The following is a 19,051-nucleotide window of genomic DNA, read 5'->3' on the forward strand; positions in this document are numbered from 1 at the left end:
CATTAGCGTTGTTGTGGCTAAACAAGTACTCTTACGAGGTTGATATGGTGAGTAGAAAACTGTGTATAAACTTTATTATTTTTATTGAAAAGTCACCCAACTTTTCCACTGTGTAGACTGTGGTTCTGGATTGTGTTGGGGACTAATGTGTATGGCCTGAGCTAACAAAGCACAATGTACCATGTGGGCTTAGAGATTTGGTGACATTGCAGTGTTTTCCTGAGAAATCAGGAGATACAGTATAATGGTTTTCTGACTTGTTTCCTTCAGTCTCTCCACCAGCATGCTTTCGCTCTCATCGAGCAGCAGCCCTGGTTCTCTTGCATCTAGTAGAGGATCTCTTGCCACCTCCAGCCAGGACTCATCCACCTCAGCTAGTTTCACTGATCTCTACTATGAGCACCTGGAGCAGTTGGAGCAGTTGGACTCGGACTATCAAAACAAGCTTGACTTGCTCTTAGAAGGAGCCACTGGATTTAGACCGTCAGGCTGTATCACCACTATTCACGAAGACGAAGTAGCGAAAACTCACAAAGCCGATACCACCAGTCGCATACAGGCTCTGAGATCGTTGTCTGGTACTCCAAAATCTATGACATCTCTGTCTCCAAGGTCATCTCTCTCTTCTCCGTCTCCACCTTGCTCTCCACTGGTGATAGACCCACTCCTAACTGGTGATGCCTTTTCAAGCCATATGGATTTTGATGATGCAGAGATAAGTACAAATCTCTCAGAACTCACCCTAAACACTGGGAGTGGCAACTGTAGACTGGAAGAGCCTAAAGCAGGAGATAAACATCTAGGTCAAGGTATGGTAACAAACTATTTGCATGCACATGCATGCATTTATTTTTAATATAGTTTATAAAGCATTGAGAAGCAAGTATTTCAAAAGCTGTCAGTCATCTTGATATCTTCGTGTTGAAAAGTGTATTCAACTGTGTGTTCTACCTTGCTTGGGAGAAAGGGTTGGTATTTTAATTTGTACACAAAAATACTGCTGATCTGATGAGTCTTACAGAAGACTCTATCTAGGTGTGTTTTTAATGTACTTATATGCATGTGTACACAAATTACAGGGATTTCATGTACAAATATAAATGCTTGTGGTGGGATGCCTGGTTTAATTTGGCACTTAACTATTCAGAATGTCATCTAGTGTTTTGGGCCTGAAATTGGGAGGCATGTAATACCATACTGACACAAACCTTTTGGCCAAGCTTTTGATGAAGACTGGGAAAGGCATTTAGTTTAATAGTTAACAAATGATAATAAAAATCCTTCCCTGCCTCCTCAGCATACACAACGACTTGCTCTGGTTCCCAGTAAATCAGTGGCAATGAATTTATTAACTTCAGCTGAGCAGACATGTCAAGGCTGTACTTGAATTTCTGCTGTTTTGAGGGGGATGGTCTCTTAGCAACAAAAACGTGTTTAGATTGTGAGCATGATAAAATAAGACATTTAGAGATAGTGGATGTTCTCATACATGCGTATGGCTTATTGGTGGGCGGAAGGGTTCATCCCTTTTTAGAACGATGGCTGGGCTGAAGTGGCTGGAAAGCAGGAGGCAGCAGTGAGGGCACTCGTGCTAGGGCCTGTCTGAAGCCCCTGCGATTGCAGTTGGGTTAAATCCAGTGGAGACGAGTGAAATGACTGGAGTTGTAACTGCAGTGAGGAAGAGCTTTAACGGCGACATAAACTTGCAAGCTATAGTCGTATGAACCAGCAGTACAGTCTGTTTCTGGTTTTCATAGGACTGTAAGACAGCCTATGTGAATAAAGGGAACTAGCAGCATGTTATCGCTGCCTTCTGCATTAGGAAGCCTGATACTATTTAAAATACAATAAAAGACATGCGTGCAGTTCCTCCCCTTTGAGCTACCATTTTCCTACAAGCAAAAGGTATTATGCATTTGAGTAGGAAACAGTAATTATTCTTATGAGAACTGGGTGCTGATTAGTTTTAACCTTTTTAGCTCTTCAAGATTTGTCAAGGCTGTTGAAGTGAAAGCTCAGGTGTTAAGCAGATTAAGTGATTATTACTGTTAGCCAGTCAGCAGACAAAATAATCACCATAAGTAGTTTATTTCAGGGCAATAATGAGATGAGATTTTACTCCTCAGGCATTTTGGGGGGGGTTTGGTGTAACGCCCGAAACACGGTGGCTGGATCTGGGGTGGTCAGCACTTGGCCTCACGGGCAAAGCATGCTCACGTGTTCCTGTAAGTAGAGCTGAATAGTATATATCTGAGGGATTTGCTTTTTGTTTCTGTTAGAAAATGTCCCTGCTACCTTTGAGGCTGAAATAAGGTTTCCTCTCTTACCTGAGTGATACCTGAGCGATATAGGGGAAACTAACAGCAAAACCTGGAATCTGGCAGAGTCCGCCATTCCCTGAGGAAATGGCACGGATGTGAGGACAGTGCACGACATGGTTCTGCAAGGCCTTCTCATGGTGTGTCCAGGAGAGCCCATGGAAGGGGAAGCGGCAGGAAGTGAAGAGCAAAGTTTAAATTCTTTATATGAGTGGGGAAAAAAGGTGAAAAATCATAGGAAGTGCTATCTGCCTGCTTGGAAGAGAGTTGAGTTGTTTCTGAACTCTTCCATAAACTTCTGTTAGTGTGATACCTCTTTAGAGACTTAAAACAGAAAACCCAAATTTTCCGGTAATTAGCCACATGAAAAAGTTACAGGTTCAGTGTGTGTGTATAAGAGTTGCAGGGCTGAGATTCCAAGTCCTTTGCAAAAAAAGTAAGGAAAAGGATGGCTGCATGAGGAATCCTTTTCAGGGAACCCGTTTGTCTTTATCTGGGTTTACACTTTAGCATTCCACTGTACAAACAGACACTCACTTCCTTGCTGGGTTTTGCGCACCCTCTGTATTCGCCCCCCTTGGCCGCAATGTGCTCTGGTGAAGTGGTCAAAAATGAAGGCTTTCTGGGTTGAAATGACTAACTGACATTGGCAATTGAAGGAGAAAAAGAGGTTGCGCCTGCTGGAGTCTTACCTGCGGTGTCCTTACTGGTAAGGAAGCCTCATGCGGGGTGATTCCTGGAGTGGCGTTTCTGGGAGCGGTGCGTAAAACTCAAACAACTTGATCTAGAAAGCCAGCCAGTGGGGAAAAAATTCTTTTCATATTAAAACCATGGAATGGGGCGTACAAAGCAGCACTGCGGAAAGAAGAGACGTAGTTCTGACCCTGCCCACATACCTCCAGCATAGCCCAGGGTAAGCGGAGTGCAGCAGGGGCCAGGCCCTTGCACACCGCAGGAGGGAGGATGGATTAAACTGTGAATGCCAGTATTAGATGGATCCATTGGTTTGAGTTAATGACTGATATATTGTGTTACAGATGCTAACTTTTATTTATGTGGTTTGGCCTATGGGGAAAAGATCTGGACAGTTATTTATGTCCAATAGTTCCATGGGAATACCAAGATGAAAAATACCATTCAGTGGTGTTGTCAAAAAATACATGGATAAGTGGGCTCAAATTGCACACGTGCACTCAATGTATTGGCATTACCTGTAGCACCCTCTACTGTTGATTGTCGAGCAAGTTCTTATATTATTCCATAACCCTGTGTTGAACTTGCATGCTTTTTGCACCAGTGTTTTTTTAAACGTGGCTTTGAGACTCTGCAAAAAAACCCCCACAAACCGCTTTGGAATAAAGAAAATACGGGATGGAAACCATATATTGGTTTGGGGGCATGTGCTTTCCTAAGGCTATGGGAAAGAGGGACCACCTCTGAAAGATGAAAGCCCCTTGGAGAGGAGTGTGTTGCCACCCGTCTGCTATGGGGTTACAGCTGCTCCCAATGTGACAATGCGGCATGTCCTCGCCCTCGGAGCAGGTGCCTCAAAGCCCTGCCCGCGAGGGAGAGCCAAGAGCCCAGCCCTTGTTAGCCACCTTGGCAGACAGAGTTCTCCAGACTCTCAGCTGAAGCATATTTCTGCAGAAATGTGATGGTTCAAGTGAAAAGATGCAGAATTTACAGAAGTTTCTGGGGCATCTCTTTCCCTGTTTTGTAGCAGAAGAAATCTAAGTGAGATAACACCTCTGTGCAAAACTCCTTGCTTCAACTTCCCCAGTTTCTCTTCCCTGTCTCCTTTTCCCTGCATCCCTGCATGTGGCTGCTACTTTGAGTCCTATAATCTCTCTTTCTCTCCATGTTTAGCCGGTTAACCTGATCTTTCTGGACCCATCTTCTGTCCTGTGTATGTCAACCTTTTGGGTTCAGGGGTAGGCGGGTGTACTTTTTTTTTTTTGCTGTTTCCCCTCCTTGAAACTAAACTTTTCGTATAAGCTCTCCAGGTGGGATATACCCCTCAGCATAACCCATACATGGCCAGAGCTTAGGCAGTAGCGTTCGCCTCGCTGCTGCTCTCTGGGTAGCTAGGACCAGACTTGCAGTAGAAGCTTTTTTATTGGTTCATATTTATAACTTCACTGGAATTCACAAGTTTTGCTGCTTCTGCACATTGCCTGTCTTGTCTTGGGTACCTCCCTGCCCTTCAGGGGCTTTGAAAGTCTCTCCTCGCGTTGCCTGAGAGGACCTGCACCCACGGAGGTGCCAGGGGTGGCCAGTTGTAACCCACTTAGTACAACCGGTGCGTAACCTCAGCCTGTGGGTACGCTACTGCAGGACCCAAGTATGGAATGCGCATTGACTGTGCAATGAAGCCCTGCTCTCACCTCCACCACGTAGGCTGTTCCTCTGGTTGTCCAGGGCAGGCGGGCACGTTCCTGAAGCACTAACTTGGCGGTGGCTGTTGAGCACAGCCCGCCCTACCTGTGTCCTCTCTGTTTCCAGAAACGTGCTGTTGCTTAACAATACTTGGGTGGGGAAAAAATGCAATTCAGGGGGAGGTTAAGAAAAAAGCTGCTCCTGATCCAGACAGTTTGTTTTCATTAACACCTGTTTTTGATTTTCCTCTGTGCTTTTCTGATAGGTATAAATACAGCTGGAGGGACGGCACTGAAGGTGGCGTGTGTGTCAGCTGCAGTGTCTGATGAATCTGTTGCTGGAGATAGCGGGGTGTATGAGGCGTCTGTGCAAAGGTAGACATCAGATCTCTCTCTGGGAAGAAGCCAATGACTCAGCTTTGCACACAGGAGTCAGCTGCAATAATGCTGGTTATGATCTTTTTTGTAATTTGGTGGCTAAAGTTCTCAATCTCAGATTTCTTAATACTTCTGAAAAAACTTCGAGCAGGTTGAATTTGATTATCAAAAAGACCCATGCTTCCCATAATAGAAGTAGCTGAAAGCAAGCTCACAGAGAACTGTTTGAACAGCTGGTCTGTTTGTGAAGGTGCTGGTAAGCTTTGCCTGCTGCCTTGACAGGGGTAGCGGAGCCATCCGGTCAGTCAGCCATTCTGGTGTCAATGACAGCCCTCAGTCAGCGTGAGAGGACTTTGGGATGTTTAAGGAAGATAGCAGAAGCACCTTGAACTGCCTCATGGATGTGTACGTGCTGCGATGCAGTTCCCGAGTGCTGCAGGACTTCTCCCCCTAAGTGCATAGCTTATAGCTGGAAGCTGGGCGTCACTGCTCTTGCTGGGTTTCTGCTTTCTAAAGCTATCTGGAGTGGGTGGACAAAAAGTTCACTGGAAGGTACTGATCTTATTGATACCTTGTTTGGCTGCATCTAACATGGATGAAAAAATTGATCATGGTGAAAAATTGATCATCTCGTATCCCCCCCATTCATTCATTATTTTCATTAATTCTCTAGATAAATGAGTAATTCGTTATGTTTACAGCACAATTCACTTTGACAAGAATGTGCAATGCTTCTGTAAAGTAGACCTCATGGGCACAAGCCAGGCAGTCAGAGAGTTGGTTGTCTTAGGGCCCTTGTGTCCCCTCAACGGGATAGGGAGCTCTGTGGAGAGGGGAGGAGGGTAATGTGTGACAATTACAGAAGGCATCCCATGCACACTCGCACGTCTGATGTTACTTAATGTTCTTTGCGTTGTTGCCTTACCAACCTTTGTAATGACTACAGTATCATTTTGATGCCTATAATAAATGGTGAGGGTAGAATGAGCAATACGTTTGTCCTCTGTAGCTGAAATGTAATGAAATACAAGAGAGTGCTAAGTAATACGGAAAATACTTAGAAGAGAAGAATGCAAATCTGTTTTAATGTGCTACAGCATAGCCTCTGAGGCAATTAGACAATGAATGTAGTTTTGGGGACTTCCAGTACATAAAACTTTGGAGGAGGAGTACATTGGGAGGAAAATGATGGAGGAAGCTGTTTCAAGGAAAACCAGTCAGTGTACTCTGTCACTTTTAATGTGCTTAGGGAAGTTTGATTTCTTAAAGAAACAGAGGCATGACTTAAATCTAACTGAACTTGAGAATTTTTGCTGTCATGGTGCAGAACAGGATTGCATTTTTTAAGTCTTATTCCTGTTGCTGGGCAGTCAGCTGTCTTTACTAAAATCCAGTCAAGGGAACCCTTTAAAAATCCCCTACCCCACCTTATTTTTGCACAGTCTTTTGTGTGGCTTTTTTTGGCAGTGAAGGGGAAAGGCATATGACTTTCTGCTGATAGGCACTGTAATACATACCTCTAAGGATGATTGCACTTATTCTTTAAATGGGCTTTCTTTTAGCTGCTAATTTTACAAAATCCGTATAGCCAACCCCTGAATGGAAGGGAAAAGATCTTGTATCACCTAAATGCTAGCACTTCAACAAGCAGGAAATTGAGTCCTTAATTGTCTTTGATTTCTTTCAGACCATGTTTGTCAGAAGTGATCGTGTTTGACAGTGATGATACAGAAGCAGCTGGGACAGCTAAAGTGCAAATTGCAATGAGGTAAGCACTACACATTTTTATTGGGTTTTCCTTCAAATGGAAAGAATAATAAATGGGACTTAAAAGATAGTGCTTTCTGTTTTCTTACCCTGTTTATCCTGTTGTATTAGTATTAACTAGCTAATGCCCTCTATTACTGTAACTGAGAATTACATTCAACTCTAGGAGGTTCTTGGCCCAGTTATCCTCTTTCATGTCAGTGGAAGTCAACTGGTGATAGTGTGGTATGAGGGTGCAAACTAGCAATAGGAGCACGGACAATGCTGGGCTGGAGAAAGGCTTTTGCTGGCTCGCAGGCTCCTTTAGCGTGCAGCTTGTGGGGGGAAAAACTGCTGAGAGTAAACGGCAATCATAATCATGGACCAAACCTGAGTCCCACAAGTAGTGGAGAAAGCATAGGAAGGCAGGCACAGAGGCATCTTCCTTAAATGACTTAGTGGAAGATTGTTTAGGATTTGAGGAAAAATAAGTAGCTCAAAACTCTCTTGTTATGGCCATCAACGGTAAAACGATGGTTGCCCATAACATCTTCACTGTTGCACTTCAAGTATTTCTACTTGTAACTTTTTTATATTACAGTCATTATATAAGGCCTTTCAAAAGGTTTTAGTTACAATACAGCAATTTAGCTAGACCCCGGGAAAAGCAACGTGTGTTAGGTCAAATCTGTAGTCCATTGTATCTGAATTCCTAAGTTCTGGATGTTCTGGACTGTTCTAAATTCTGGATGTTCTGGTAGCAAAACTTCATGTAATAAAAAACTGGTTTTGTTTTAAACTATAGGCAAGCCATGGTCCCATTGTAGTTTTGTCTTGTTCGTAAATTTTTAATGTTGTTTGTGTTAATGAAACAAGTGGAATATGCGTTCATGGAGTCCAAGGCAGACTTCTCTAATAATAATGCTTTTTTGTGTCTTTCCAATTCAGATATGATGACAAAAATAAACAATTTGCCATACTGGTCATCCAGCTGAGTAATGTTCCAGCACTGCTGTTACAACAAGATCAAAAAGTGTAAGTGGGTGAAATAAACACACTTGAAGTATTTCTATGAGATTCCAGTGGGAATTAAACAGATGTTGGTTTTTGTTTTTTCACGCTCTTAAAAATTTACCCTTTCTGAAATGCTTCTACGCTTTGTTATGCGTAGCAACATTTATGAACTAATAAACCCACAAACTGAAATAAGATAACAGTTTTTTCCTTAAAGGTCTGTATTTGCTAGGAAAAGACTTGCCTGGAATTAGCGCTAGCGAGCAAGGTTCGTACCTGTAGCAGTGCCCAGAGCAACTGCATCGAGTGGAGAGGGGGCTACAGAACTCATCCTTGGACACCTGCACAGATGCACGTGTGGGGAAATGTACAGCTTCTGCTAGACTCATTCTAGGCAGAAGTTTTTTAAATTCAGCTGTGTGCTGAATAAGCTAACAAAACCCGATTCATTTTTGCGTAGCTGTTTCTACCTACAAAAGGGTACGTTAGCAGCGTGACAAGTTGCACAGACGTAAACAGCCGTGTAAAACATAATCTTGTGATGTTCGATTACAAGTTCAGAAGGATGAAGTCCGCGGCAACTCGTGCCACCTCGCGTCTCTGATGTTGTGAAGAGATGTTCCTTTTCTCTCAGTTGACTGATATGCCAAAGAATAGGATAGGACAGTAATGTCCACAATGCTTAGGATGAATTTCACTTACCGATTTATGGAGCTCTTGCAATGGAGGGAACTGCAAACCCGTATGGTAGTACTGATTGCAACACTTTTTTTCAACAGGAACATTCGCGTGGCCGTCCTGCCCTGTTCAGAAAGCACAAGCTGCTTGTTTCGCACAAGACCGGTGGAAGCTTCAGACAATCTTGTGTACAATGAAGTATTTTGGGTTTCTATCTCTTACCCGGCTTTACGCCAGAAGACTTTAAGAGTCGATGTTTGCACTGTAGATAAGTCTCACCTTGAAGAATGTTTGGTTAGTATTAATATCTGTTTTAATATCTTTGTGTTTGTTTCCTCTTTTGAATTAGACAAAATTTTAAACTCTGAATTGAAAGTTCAGAGTGAAAGTTTTCTTGATAATCCTTAGCTATATGATCTCTCCCAGATAGTGTTCTTTGCAATACTGGTTTTGATGGGGGGAAAAAAACAATCTATTAGATGAATGTTTTGTTACAGAACTACTGGTGGCTTTGTCAGACTGCTAGATTTCCCTTCTCTCATGTTTTAATGTGAAACCCTACCTATTTTTCGTCTTTTCGGAAACATTTGTTGTAATGTAATTGAGAATGGAATTCTTATAGGAATTTGGAAGCCACTGTAGAATATTAAAGATCTCTAAAGGATTTTTAGAAAACTGCTATTAATCTACGCTATTAAAATCTGTATGAGTATAGTTTTTTGAGTGTTAGTATTGCCATAGCCAGCTGCCCCCTATTGTTAGAAGAGCTTTTTTGTTGCTCGGTATTACCTAAGCAAGTTGATATTAATAGAACTATTTCTGCAGTATTGTACTCCAGAACATGAGTAGGGTGTGTTGAGCTGGAACATAAACAACCATTAAGTTACAGAAAAGTTGATGTTCTGTCCTGCACGTGTTCCGTAGCATCTCCCTTGGCTGCAGGGGTACATGTTTTTATGGTGCTTTTGCATTTCTTCCTTCACTTGCTTTGCAAAGCACACGTTGGTTCAGGAAAGCATCTGTTTTCCAAATGGGCTTTTTCTCTTTTGGCAGCGTGCACAGTCCTACAGTACCTGAGCTCCAGGTGGAAGCACGCTGACTTGCAGGAGGTGTGCTCAGCGTGCAGTCTGCTGGACTGGGCTGGTGCAATGGTGTCCACTCAGACATGGATTAAATGAAGTGCAAATCAGTTTTACTTTGGTTTTGAGTATGTCAGGATGTATACTAAATGTAACGCAGTAAAAAATGATAAGGCAGGTGAAGAGGAATGGAATATACAAAACTAAAGCATCTCAGTCTGAGGCAGTGCTTTTTGTCAGCCTTGCAGATTTCTTGAAAGGGAGTTTTCATCTCCTGTTCCTTTCTCTTTTTCTTTGAAGCTCTGACTGCAGTTTATCCTGGCTGCAGTAGCACTGTTCATACTTCTGGATTCTTTTACACAGGAGCTGTAGTGAAGCACTTGCTACTTGGATTGGAAGTCCTAGACAATGTTAGAAATAATTAAACATAAAGCATTACTAGTGCTGTTGAAATGGGGATAAACGGTAATTTTTTTTTGTCAAAGTTGCCGAAGTCAAGTAGTCCTGGATTTTCGCTCTCCTTTCTTCTTACTGGTGCAGTAGTGGTTCATTTTAGTATTACACTAAAACTGTGGTTTTGCTCTCAATAGGGTGGTGCACAAATTAGCCTTGCTGAAATATGTAGATCCGGAGAGAAATCAACCCGTTGGTATAACCTCCTTAGTTATAAGCATCTGCAGAAGCAAAACAGGAAAAGTAAACAAGGAAACACTCACTCTCAAGTACCCTGCACTGAAAAAACAGTAAGAACAACTGCTTAAATCAAACAAATCTCTTCTGAACAGTACTAATGAGAGGGTTTATGTGGCTGGAGGACTGTTAAAATAGAGGAGAAGTGAAGGCTGGTGTGTTTATATTTAGAACTTGAAAACGTCATTAACTGCAGCAAAATAATTAACCTGTCGGTTACAGATATGCCCTTGTCCTGGGCTAAATACTTACTGAAATCTGCTCCTCACGAAGCTGAGGGATATGGTATGTGGTCTGGTGTAAGTGATGTGTGACCTCTTGCCTTTCTTCCCGCTAGACAGTTCACCTTGCTGCAATGGACTGCTGAACGAGTCAAGATACAGACTTACCTTTGCACGTGCATGGCATGCAATATGCTCAGCCTATAGCTGCACACGTGTATACGCTAGTGTAACTGGGGGAGGTGGGCCAGGTATGCTCACACAGGCTTGACTGAGCACCGTATGTGCAAGAGGCTGCTCGAACAACGCGGGTGTAGAGACTACGACTCTCTCCTGCCACCAGAGGAAAGCCGGTTGGGGTTGTTCTGACCAGATAGGCTGGGTGCTTTGCAGTCTGTGAGAGTCATATCTTCACAAGAAGCCTCTTCCTCTCCTCAGGACTCTGTCTCAGCACTCTTAGAGCAGACAGCTGTTGAACTGGAAGCTGTGGAGAAGAAACTGGAGGAAAGCAGAAGCACTTTAACTGGTGGAGAGAGCTGGTAGGTAGCATCCCACCGTCTTAGCATTGTGGGATCATCACAGCATTTGGAGATTCATGTGCAGAGAAAAAGCAGATGATCCAGAGCTGTGGGAGGCTGCTTCTGTCTTTTTCTGTTTTGGTGAAAAATCCTGTTTCTTCTGTTCTGGAGGCTGTGCTTGGAAATGAGAACAAAGCTGATAAACATTGAAAATAGTTAATAGCACCATGCTAATTTTGTTATTTGTACAATGTTCTATGGACGTTCATGAAAGCTCCACTGTATGGTGCAAGGCTTTGCTTGAATATTAATTTTGGCTGTTGTTTATATGGTTTAGATTCAGATTTTACTAACGAAGCCCAACATTTGAAATAAAAAGCAAGCCTGACCAGTGGGTTTGGTGGAGAAGCCAGCTGTGAGTTCAAAGGAGCTGAAAAGGATGTTAAAACAATGCTTCAGTTGTTTCAAAAAAGCATCACTTTTTAAACTAAGATTAATGGCATCTTGAGAGCTCCCTTAAGATGAACTCACCTTAAGCTCAGACCACATGGCTGAACCCCCAGCTTGCTTCTTTTGAAGCAAGATCAGTATGAAGTTTTTGGCTGTAATGGTTGCCTTCTGGTGCAGCTTCACTCCAGTTTAAATTATTCCCTTATAAGCCTGTGTTTGCGTAATCTCAGTGGCTACAGGACCTGCCAGGTACATCAGGTTGCCTTGGGGATGTGTTTCTGTCCAGCAGCTTACAGGAGGTAACTCCTGCTGCAGCACCAGAGCATTGCGCGCAATAGACCAGTTCAGTAACAAAGCTGTTCTTAACAGGCAAGACGAAGAGGTTCCTGATCAGGAAGAACAGGACGAGATCAGTGAAAATGAAGCAGAGGAGGAGGAAGAATTCTGTGCTGGAAAATCGCTGTGGGAAACAGAAGGAAGTCTGAATTCCCAGCTGCACATGGAAATAGCAATGAAGGTAAAGTCAAAGGCCTTTTGAACAGAAAGATGAGTTAAGCTTCCCATTTCTCAGCTGACTGGGTTGCTGTTGAGTTGAGCAAGGCTACAGCAGTTATTTGGAATGTCATCATTGATGTTTAAATGTTTATCTACCTGAAATATTTTTAAATTACCATTTTGTCCCACAGTTAATATAGCATCGTTTCATGCCTTCTTTTTGCAGCTCATGAGAACTGTTTTCATTAATGTGACTGTGGCTTTGACTTTGTTTAATTCTGAATGTAGTTGTAGTCTAACAAACATGTGCTGTACACGTGCTCTCTGTGCGTGTACATACAGCGATTTGGATCTTTGCTGCGGATGCACAGCAAGTAAAAGAACGGTCTTTAAAATCATACCTCTGTTCTGTGTGAGATTGCCAGGTCACAGGGATGTACTCGATCAACAGGCAAAGCTCGTTGGCATCACTTGTGTAATACAGTGATCAATGGATGTGGAGCCCTTAGGGAGCAATACAGTTAATGTAGCAGCTACTGAGTTCAAAGAGTGAAGTGTCAGGACACCCTGCATGAAAAGGGCTAAAGAATATCTGGTTTTGAATGCAATGCCTCTGGGACTGCAAGCGGAGACGTATCACAGGTGGCTGTCAGACAGCCCTGGGTATGTGTCATCAGTAAGATGGCAAGCTGGCATTTACACTACAGTATCTGTCTTTCAGGTGGATAAAGAGACAAACACAGAGAGCCTTGCACAGTCTTCTACTGTAGTTCGTCCAAAAGACAAAAGAGCAGCAAATCCACCCCAAACTCAGTTTGTCAGAGGTAGCACTATCATCCGCTCAAAAACATTTTCACCAGGACCACAAAGTCAGTATGTGTGTCGGGTAAGGAAAATGCAATCCTGAGGTTATAAATGCTCGTTTTCATTAATGAATGCATGATAACAGTGTTTACTTTGTCTGAATTTTTCACAGAGACTTGACACTGCTTTCTTCTCTCTCTCCCTTTGACTTCAGAAGTTGCTCTGTCCTCACCTCTTAGACAGTATCTTTCCTTAGAACTAACGGTATTAAGAACAAATTTGTAAAATATACATGTGCACGTATGTTTGTGGTACATGCAGCATGTTGAGATGCCCAAACTAACCTGGAAGGGCTGCCCTAAGACAGTGATGAATAAGCTGCAGATCAAACCCTTTCCTGCTGCTTTAAGACTGTTCCGTGCTAACGTGAACTGAGTTAGCTGTGTCTACCTGACTTTAGATGAGGTGAAGGTGAAAGCTTGATAGAAATGGAAAGGTGAGTACCTGATAGTGTCAGGAAAAAAGTTGTGGAAGCTTGGAAGTCTCCACTGTGCTTTGTCTGTAGGAAACTGAACATGCCACGTACTGGGTCAGGATGTCACTTCCACTGCTTTGAAATGTTTGTTCACAATTATTTCCTGGATTAAGGGTCAGCCCAAACTATAAATAACTCATCTTTTAAATTGAATTGGCAAACAAGCAAGCACTGCCTTTTATCACGCTTGACCTGTCCTAAGTGGGCGTGCTTTTAATACAGCTGAGCCAGCTCTTATATGCAGGTTTTCTTCGATTCAGAAGGAGGTGATGCCATAGAAAAAAGCCTTATTTAATTTGCAGCAGTGGCCTGTGCTTGGATGGAAGAGGTACTGTGTCCCGGCACATGCAGATCCCACACGCCTGTTCCCCCCCGCCCCCAACTTTGAGAAGGAACATGAGAAGGGAATTAAACCCTACTTGAGCTGAGCTCTTTTTAAGGGTCTAGAGACAATCACAAAAGAAGGCAGACTGTATGTGTGTAACGTGACAACTCTTAAGTTGAAAAACCCAGGGGGATAGCTTACAGATAAACCTACCTCTTGCACCACTAGCTTAAAATACAGGTGATCGGAGGAAAGAGAAATGTCTAATAAAATATCCCCGTGTTTTACAGATGCTAGGAAAGAGTAATTTTTTATTTTTTTTATTACTTAGAGCTTATTTTTCTAGGCTGTTTTGCCCAGCCTAGTTACTTGCACCGGAGAAGGGCAGTGGGGTAGAGTCCCATATTATACCCTAACTTAGTGTCTCTCTTTCCATGCTGTCTGTGCCCAAAAAGGGACAGAGTTCAAGGCCTGTGGCAGGATCTGGCTGTGCCAAATAGATTGCATGTTGTGCACTCAGATTGGGGTGGCAGCTATCCACTGTAGCCTTTCACAAAACTTCATAGTTCCGCTTACATCACTGCTTATAATCACTTGCAGAACCCTCTGATCTTGCTAATAACGTGTGTATGCACTGCTTGTATTTCTTTCATGAAAAATATGTGGGTTGCGCTTTCATTTTTAGCTGAATCGCAGTGATAGTGACAGTTCAACGCTATCCAAAAAGCCCCCCTTTGTTCGAAATGCAATGGAGAGACGAAGTGTCAGAGTGAAACGGGTAAGAACATCACCACTTTTTTTTTTCTTCTCTAGCATAGACACTTGCAAAAAATGGAAAACTGTTTTAAAGGAAGAATTTGCAAACATAATTCAGTTGCCACGGGATTTCATTCACAACCTTTTCTTTGTGTGTGAGAAGTCTCTCAAGGCTACTTTTCTTTGTTATATCAGAATATGACAGGAACGTTTTAAGTTGGAACTCATTTAGAACAATCAATTTAGGAAGATGGTTCCTGGTATTTTCCATCTTGTCAGAGCAGAAGTAGCACAAATAGTTTTTCTGTGTTTATTGTTGTGAGATTCTTAAGTACTTACAATAAATGCGAGGAGCTGGGGAAGAGGGTGAGGAGAATGATGCCTCAGATGCTCAGGTGACCCTGTTGTAGTGACTCTGTGGCACACAATGAAACCCCATGCCCATTATGATGGCAATCGCTGAAATTCCCCCGGGATACTGAGCTCCTAAGGAGATGGTTTTCTTGAGGCAGCTTGTTTCTTTAGAACTAGCAGAAGGCAACATATTACTGGAAAAAACAACCACGGGTTTTTCTGCTGCATTGTGGATTCACCTGAAGGTGAGACATTAAACTTAGGAGCAAGGTGTGCAACCAAGACTTGTTTGATTTGGAGAAGCTGCCAAGGAAGAAATTTAGTGGAAACACCAAAATCAACAGGCTTATCTGTAAGACTTGCTTGAGTTTGTGCTTTCTGTCTTGAGATGGATTGGAAAGCAGGATCAATAGACATGCTTTGTGCTAAGAGAAGTTCTGGAAAAATGGGTCTCATGTCGTATTTGGCCCTTTGTGGGGGAGTGGTTGGGACAGTTCTCATCAGCGTGTTCGTACACCCTTTCTTTTCTAGCCTTCAATCAAGTCCTCCGGTACAGAGCGCCTAATCCGCACTTCACTAGACCTGGAGCTGGACCTGCAAGCTTCAAAAACCTGGCATGATCGGCTGGTTCAGGAGATCTCGGTGCTGAGAGAACTGAAGGAACAGTTGGAACAAGCTCAAAGTCAGGGTGAAAAAGAGTTGCCGCAGTGGGTGAAGGATGATGAGAGATTTCGACTGCTGCTGAGGCTAGTGGAAAAACGAGTGAGTAATACCTGCCCTTGGATTTTATTCAAGATGTTTGAGAAACATGATTTGTGAAACAGAGTACTTTGGAAAGTCAGGAAGTGAAGCCTTAGCACTACAGTCACTCATGTCTCCCGCTTACGGCTCCATCAAGCAAGCGATTGATAATGGAAGCTGCAGCCTTTGAGTGTCTGGCTGTTCTCAGGTGTGGTATTTACAAACTGCAGAGTCTGTGCCTGCCTTCTCACAGATACGAGGGTTAGGAAGATAGCAGTTACGTCTCTTCCTTCTTCTGAGAGAAATAATGGCTGCATAAAACTTGTGCAGACTTTCTGGCTTTAAGAGCTTAATAGTACCTATCGTCCTGCTTTTGAAGGGTGGACTGCAGGGCAGGGATGGAAATGAGACAGAACTAATTACCAAGAATTTCAACAAACAGTTCCTTGAACAATTTTGTTTTCTTTTATGAAAGTTGTCTTTCGAGTTTGAAAGCATTATCACTTTTGCTGGAGTTTGACCCCTTTTTAACTTCCTGTAGAGTTCTATTAGTCCCGAACCCGTGCATTTACCAGCACAGAGATGTCCTGCCTTAGCACAGGTGCAAACATGAGAAGTCACAAATGCCATCTGTTGTGCGAAGTGCAGCCTCCCAGTCCGTAGTAGCTGTGGTGTGTCACGGTTAGCGCTCACCCTACTCTGTGTACATCATACCCTTCCTCGTGTACGGGGCTCCTTCTCAACATCGGTGATTTATCGGTGTCAGCACCTGTGCTAAGTTGTTTGGGCACCGGGTGTAGGAGTCAGTTGGTACAAGGTGCTCTTTGGGGCACAGCTGGAACGTGCGTTGCCACGTTCTTGCGTGAGCTGATCTGCTGGCTTAAAAAATATGTCAAGGAGATACAAAGAAGGTGCAGATGGCACCCGTAATTCTTACCAAAGAGCTGGAAGAAGACCTTACAAAAAGCTTTCTCCGTTACAATGGTTAGCTGGCAAGCCTTCAGTTTAGCGTCTGTGGCTTGTGATTCCAGAGCCAACAGTTTCCAAGCCCCTCAGACCTGCAGCTGAAATACTGCTGTATTTGGAGATCAGTTGGGATAAAATGATTCCTCCTGGAAATGCAAACAGTTTTTTTTCCATTATTTGTTTAGGTGGAAAAAACAGAACACAAGTGTGAGCTCAAAGCTGATAAAATGATGAGAGCTGCTGCCAAGGATGTCCACAGGCTGCGGGGGCAGAGTCGGAAGGAGCCTTTGGAAGTACAGTCATTCAGGTAAGTACAGGGCACTGGTAAAGGGAAGGAAAAATTGGCTGCTACCATGAGTTTTCTATGGGTGACTAAGATGCTGATAAGGAAAGCTAATCTTTGTAGAAGTAGCTAACTGTTCTGCTTAAACAAAAAATTCTGTATTTTTTATCCAAGTATAAGGTCTGAGTGTTGGGGAAGCTAGCTGCAGCACTGCATGTGACCTCAAAGCAACCGGCAGCACTCCGAATCATTCCCCACCGGGCAACAAATTCACAAATCCTTTGTTTAATACAGAAGCAGCCCATTGCTTCTCTAAGTAACGTGCCTAGAAAGCCAAAAACCTGAGCCTTTCTGAAATGGCTTTTTGATAAGGTCAGTGTTGTGAGTTTAACTGTAAGGATGCATCATGTCTGGTATGTAAATAAGAGGTGTAGGTTGTGAGAGGATGTGCTGCTGTTCCTTGTAGCAACAGCTGGTGGGATAAATTTTCATGTGGATGATGGACGTTTCTGGCGAGACTTCTGTTGCATTAACGACTGATCATCATCTTTTTTTTAGAGAGAAAATGGCGTTTTTTACACGGCCGAGGATAAACATTCCAACACTCTCTGCGGACGATGTGTGATCACCATAAAGTATTTGCTTTCCGGACAATTCTACAAATGCGGTTTGGGTTTTGAAGTTATTTATGTGGTTTTATGAAGGTACCAAGGCATTTGTATATTAGAGCTTTTGTCAGTATGTGGGTGTTTTGAAGATTTTTAGGTTAAAGTTGTATCATCACAGAAACCAGCATTAAAGTGACAAGATTGTATAGTTTGTATATTTAGGAATGTATTTTTGGGAAATAGAATTTTAAATAAGAACAAATGCAGCGTAAGGTGCTGTTATTCTTAAATAATGCTGTTTAGACTTTTTGTACAGCTCTGCCTTTTAGAGGTTTTACTGCAATAAAATAAATTTGAAGGAACCTCACCCCTACCTTCTATGATGTTCTGCATCGGACTCTCCTCCGAGTGATGTATTTTGTATCCTGTGGGGAATGCAGGGAGCCAGTTTTGCCTCCCAAGTGCTGTGAACGAATTCTCTGTGAGCTGTGAAGCATTTGTGTTTCCTGCCAGGTCATAAAAGTGGGTGTGAAGTTCAGAATACTTGCACTTTTAACATTTGTACTGCAGCTCATGTCTGTAATGGGTCTGTTAAGGTAACTTGGGGAGCCCATTGAAACCACTGCTGTGGGAGGAGGGCTGCAGGTTTTAAGTCCATTTTAGGTTTTTTCCAATAAAGTGACCTTTCTGGACAAACCTGCCTTCTCGCTTTTTGTCTTGTGTGAATCTTCTCATCACCTGCCACCTAAATTGTGGGGTTTTTTTCTGTCACTAGCTGGAAGTACGTAGCTTTTCATGTGTCTTGCTCTGTAAATCCTTCAGACCAGCCATAGCTGGTGGACATGCTCTGGCGTAACTTTGGTTTCCCTTTTGTTCTAAATACAGGTTTTAACTAAAGGTGCTAGAGATGTCACACAAGTCTGATGAGGAGCAGTTGAGGGAACTGGGGTTGTTTAGCCTGGAGAAGAGGAGGCTGAGGGGAGACCTTATCGCGCTCTACAACTACCTGAAAGGGGGTTGCAGAGAGGTGGGTGTTGGTCTCTTCTCCCAAGTGACAGTGACAGGACAAGAGGAAATGGCCTCAAGTTGCGCCAGGGGAGGTTCAGGCTGGATATTAGGAAAAAGTTCTTTACTGAGAGAGTGGTGAAACACTGGAAGAGGCTGCCCAGGGAGGTAGTGGAGTCACCATCCCTGGAGGTATTCAAGGAGCGTGTGGATGTGGCATTGTGGGATGTGGCTTGATGGGCATGGTGCTGTGTGGTGTGGGTGGGTTGCTTTGGTGTGGGTTGTGGTGTGTTTTGTGGTTTGTGGGTGGTTTGGGTTTTTGGGGGGTTTTGGGGGTTTTTTTTGTTTGGTTTTTTTTATGGTTGGATTTGATGATCTTACAGGTCTTTTCCAACGTTAGTGATTCTGTAACTCACCACCTGCTCCCCGGTTTGTTACAGAGCAATGTTATTTTGCACATAGCTGGGTGAGTGAGAGCCAGCTGGCCCATCGCTCACCCCACCGCAGCGTCTTTCTGCCAGGCCTCTCCTTGCTGTGCCTCTCGGAGGGAACGCTCCCCACCACCATCCCCGGAAGGCTCTTGCCATTGCTGTCTCACGTGAGACGCCATAACTGTCAGCGCGCGTTGCTTTTCCTCCCTGCCTCTGCCCACTTACTGCCTCTTCCCAGGAGTTCACCGTGCCCCTGCCAGCGGTGGGGCTTACTGCTTCGG

At 43.4% G+C, this 19,051-nt stretch overlaps 1 protein-coding gene across 1 annotated transcript in view; it reads left to right on the plus strand.

Annotated features, from left to right (window-relative positions):
* Positions 1-17,594, plus strand: part of WWC1 (WW and C2 domain containing 1) — a 73,744-nt gene extending 56,150 nt beyond the window's left edge. Inside the window, exons 11-23 of the mRNA XM_059825230.1 lie at positions 271-809; positions 4,960-5,068; positions 6,759-6,839; positions 7,766-7,852; positions 8,611-8,803; positions 10,179-10,331; positions 10,938-11,038; positions 11,837-11,984; positions 12,684-12,848; positions 14,312-14,404; positions 15,268-15,498; positions 16,629-16,750; positions 17,285-17,594. Of these exons, the coding sequence (XP_059681213.1) occupies positions 271-809; positions 4,960-5,068; positions 6,759-6,839; positions 7,766-7,852; positions 8,611-8,803; positions 10,179-10,331; positions 10,938-11,038; positions 11,837-11,984; positions 12,684-12,848; positions 14,312-14,404; positions 15,268-15,498; positions 16,629-16,750; positions 17,285-17,351 (2,089 nt within the window). The 3' untranslated portion in view covers positions 17,352-17,594. The remainder of the gene's footprint in view (positions 1-270; positions 810-4,959; positions 5,069-6,758; positions 6,840-7,765; positions 7,853-8,610; positions 8,804-10,178; positions 10,332-10,937; positions 11,039-11,836; positions 11,985-12,683; positions 12,849-14,311; positions 14,405-15,267; positions 15,499-16,628; positions 16,751-17,284) is intronic.
* The last annotated feature ends 1,457 nt before the right edge of the window (positions 17,595-19,051 follow it).

This window comes from Gavia stellata, chromosome 16, assembly GCF_030936135.1.
Source record: "Gavia stellata isolate bGavSte3 chromosome 16, bGavSte3.hap2, whole genome shotgun sequence".
NCBI classification, from domain to species: Eukaryota; Metazoa; Chordata; class Aves; order Gaviiformes; family Gaviidae; genus Gavia; species Gavia stellata.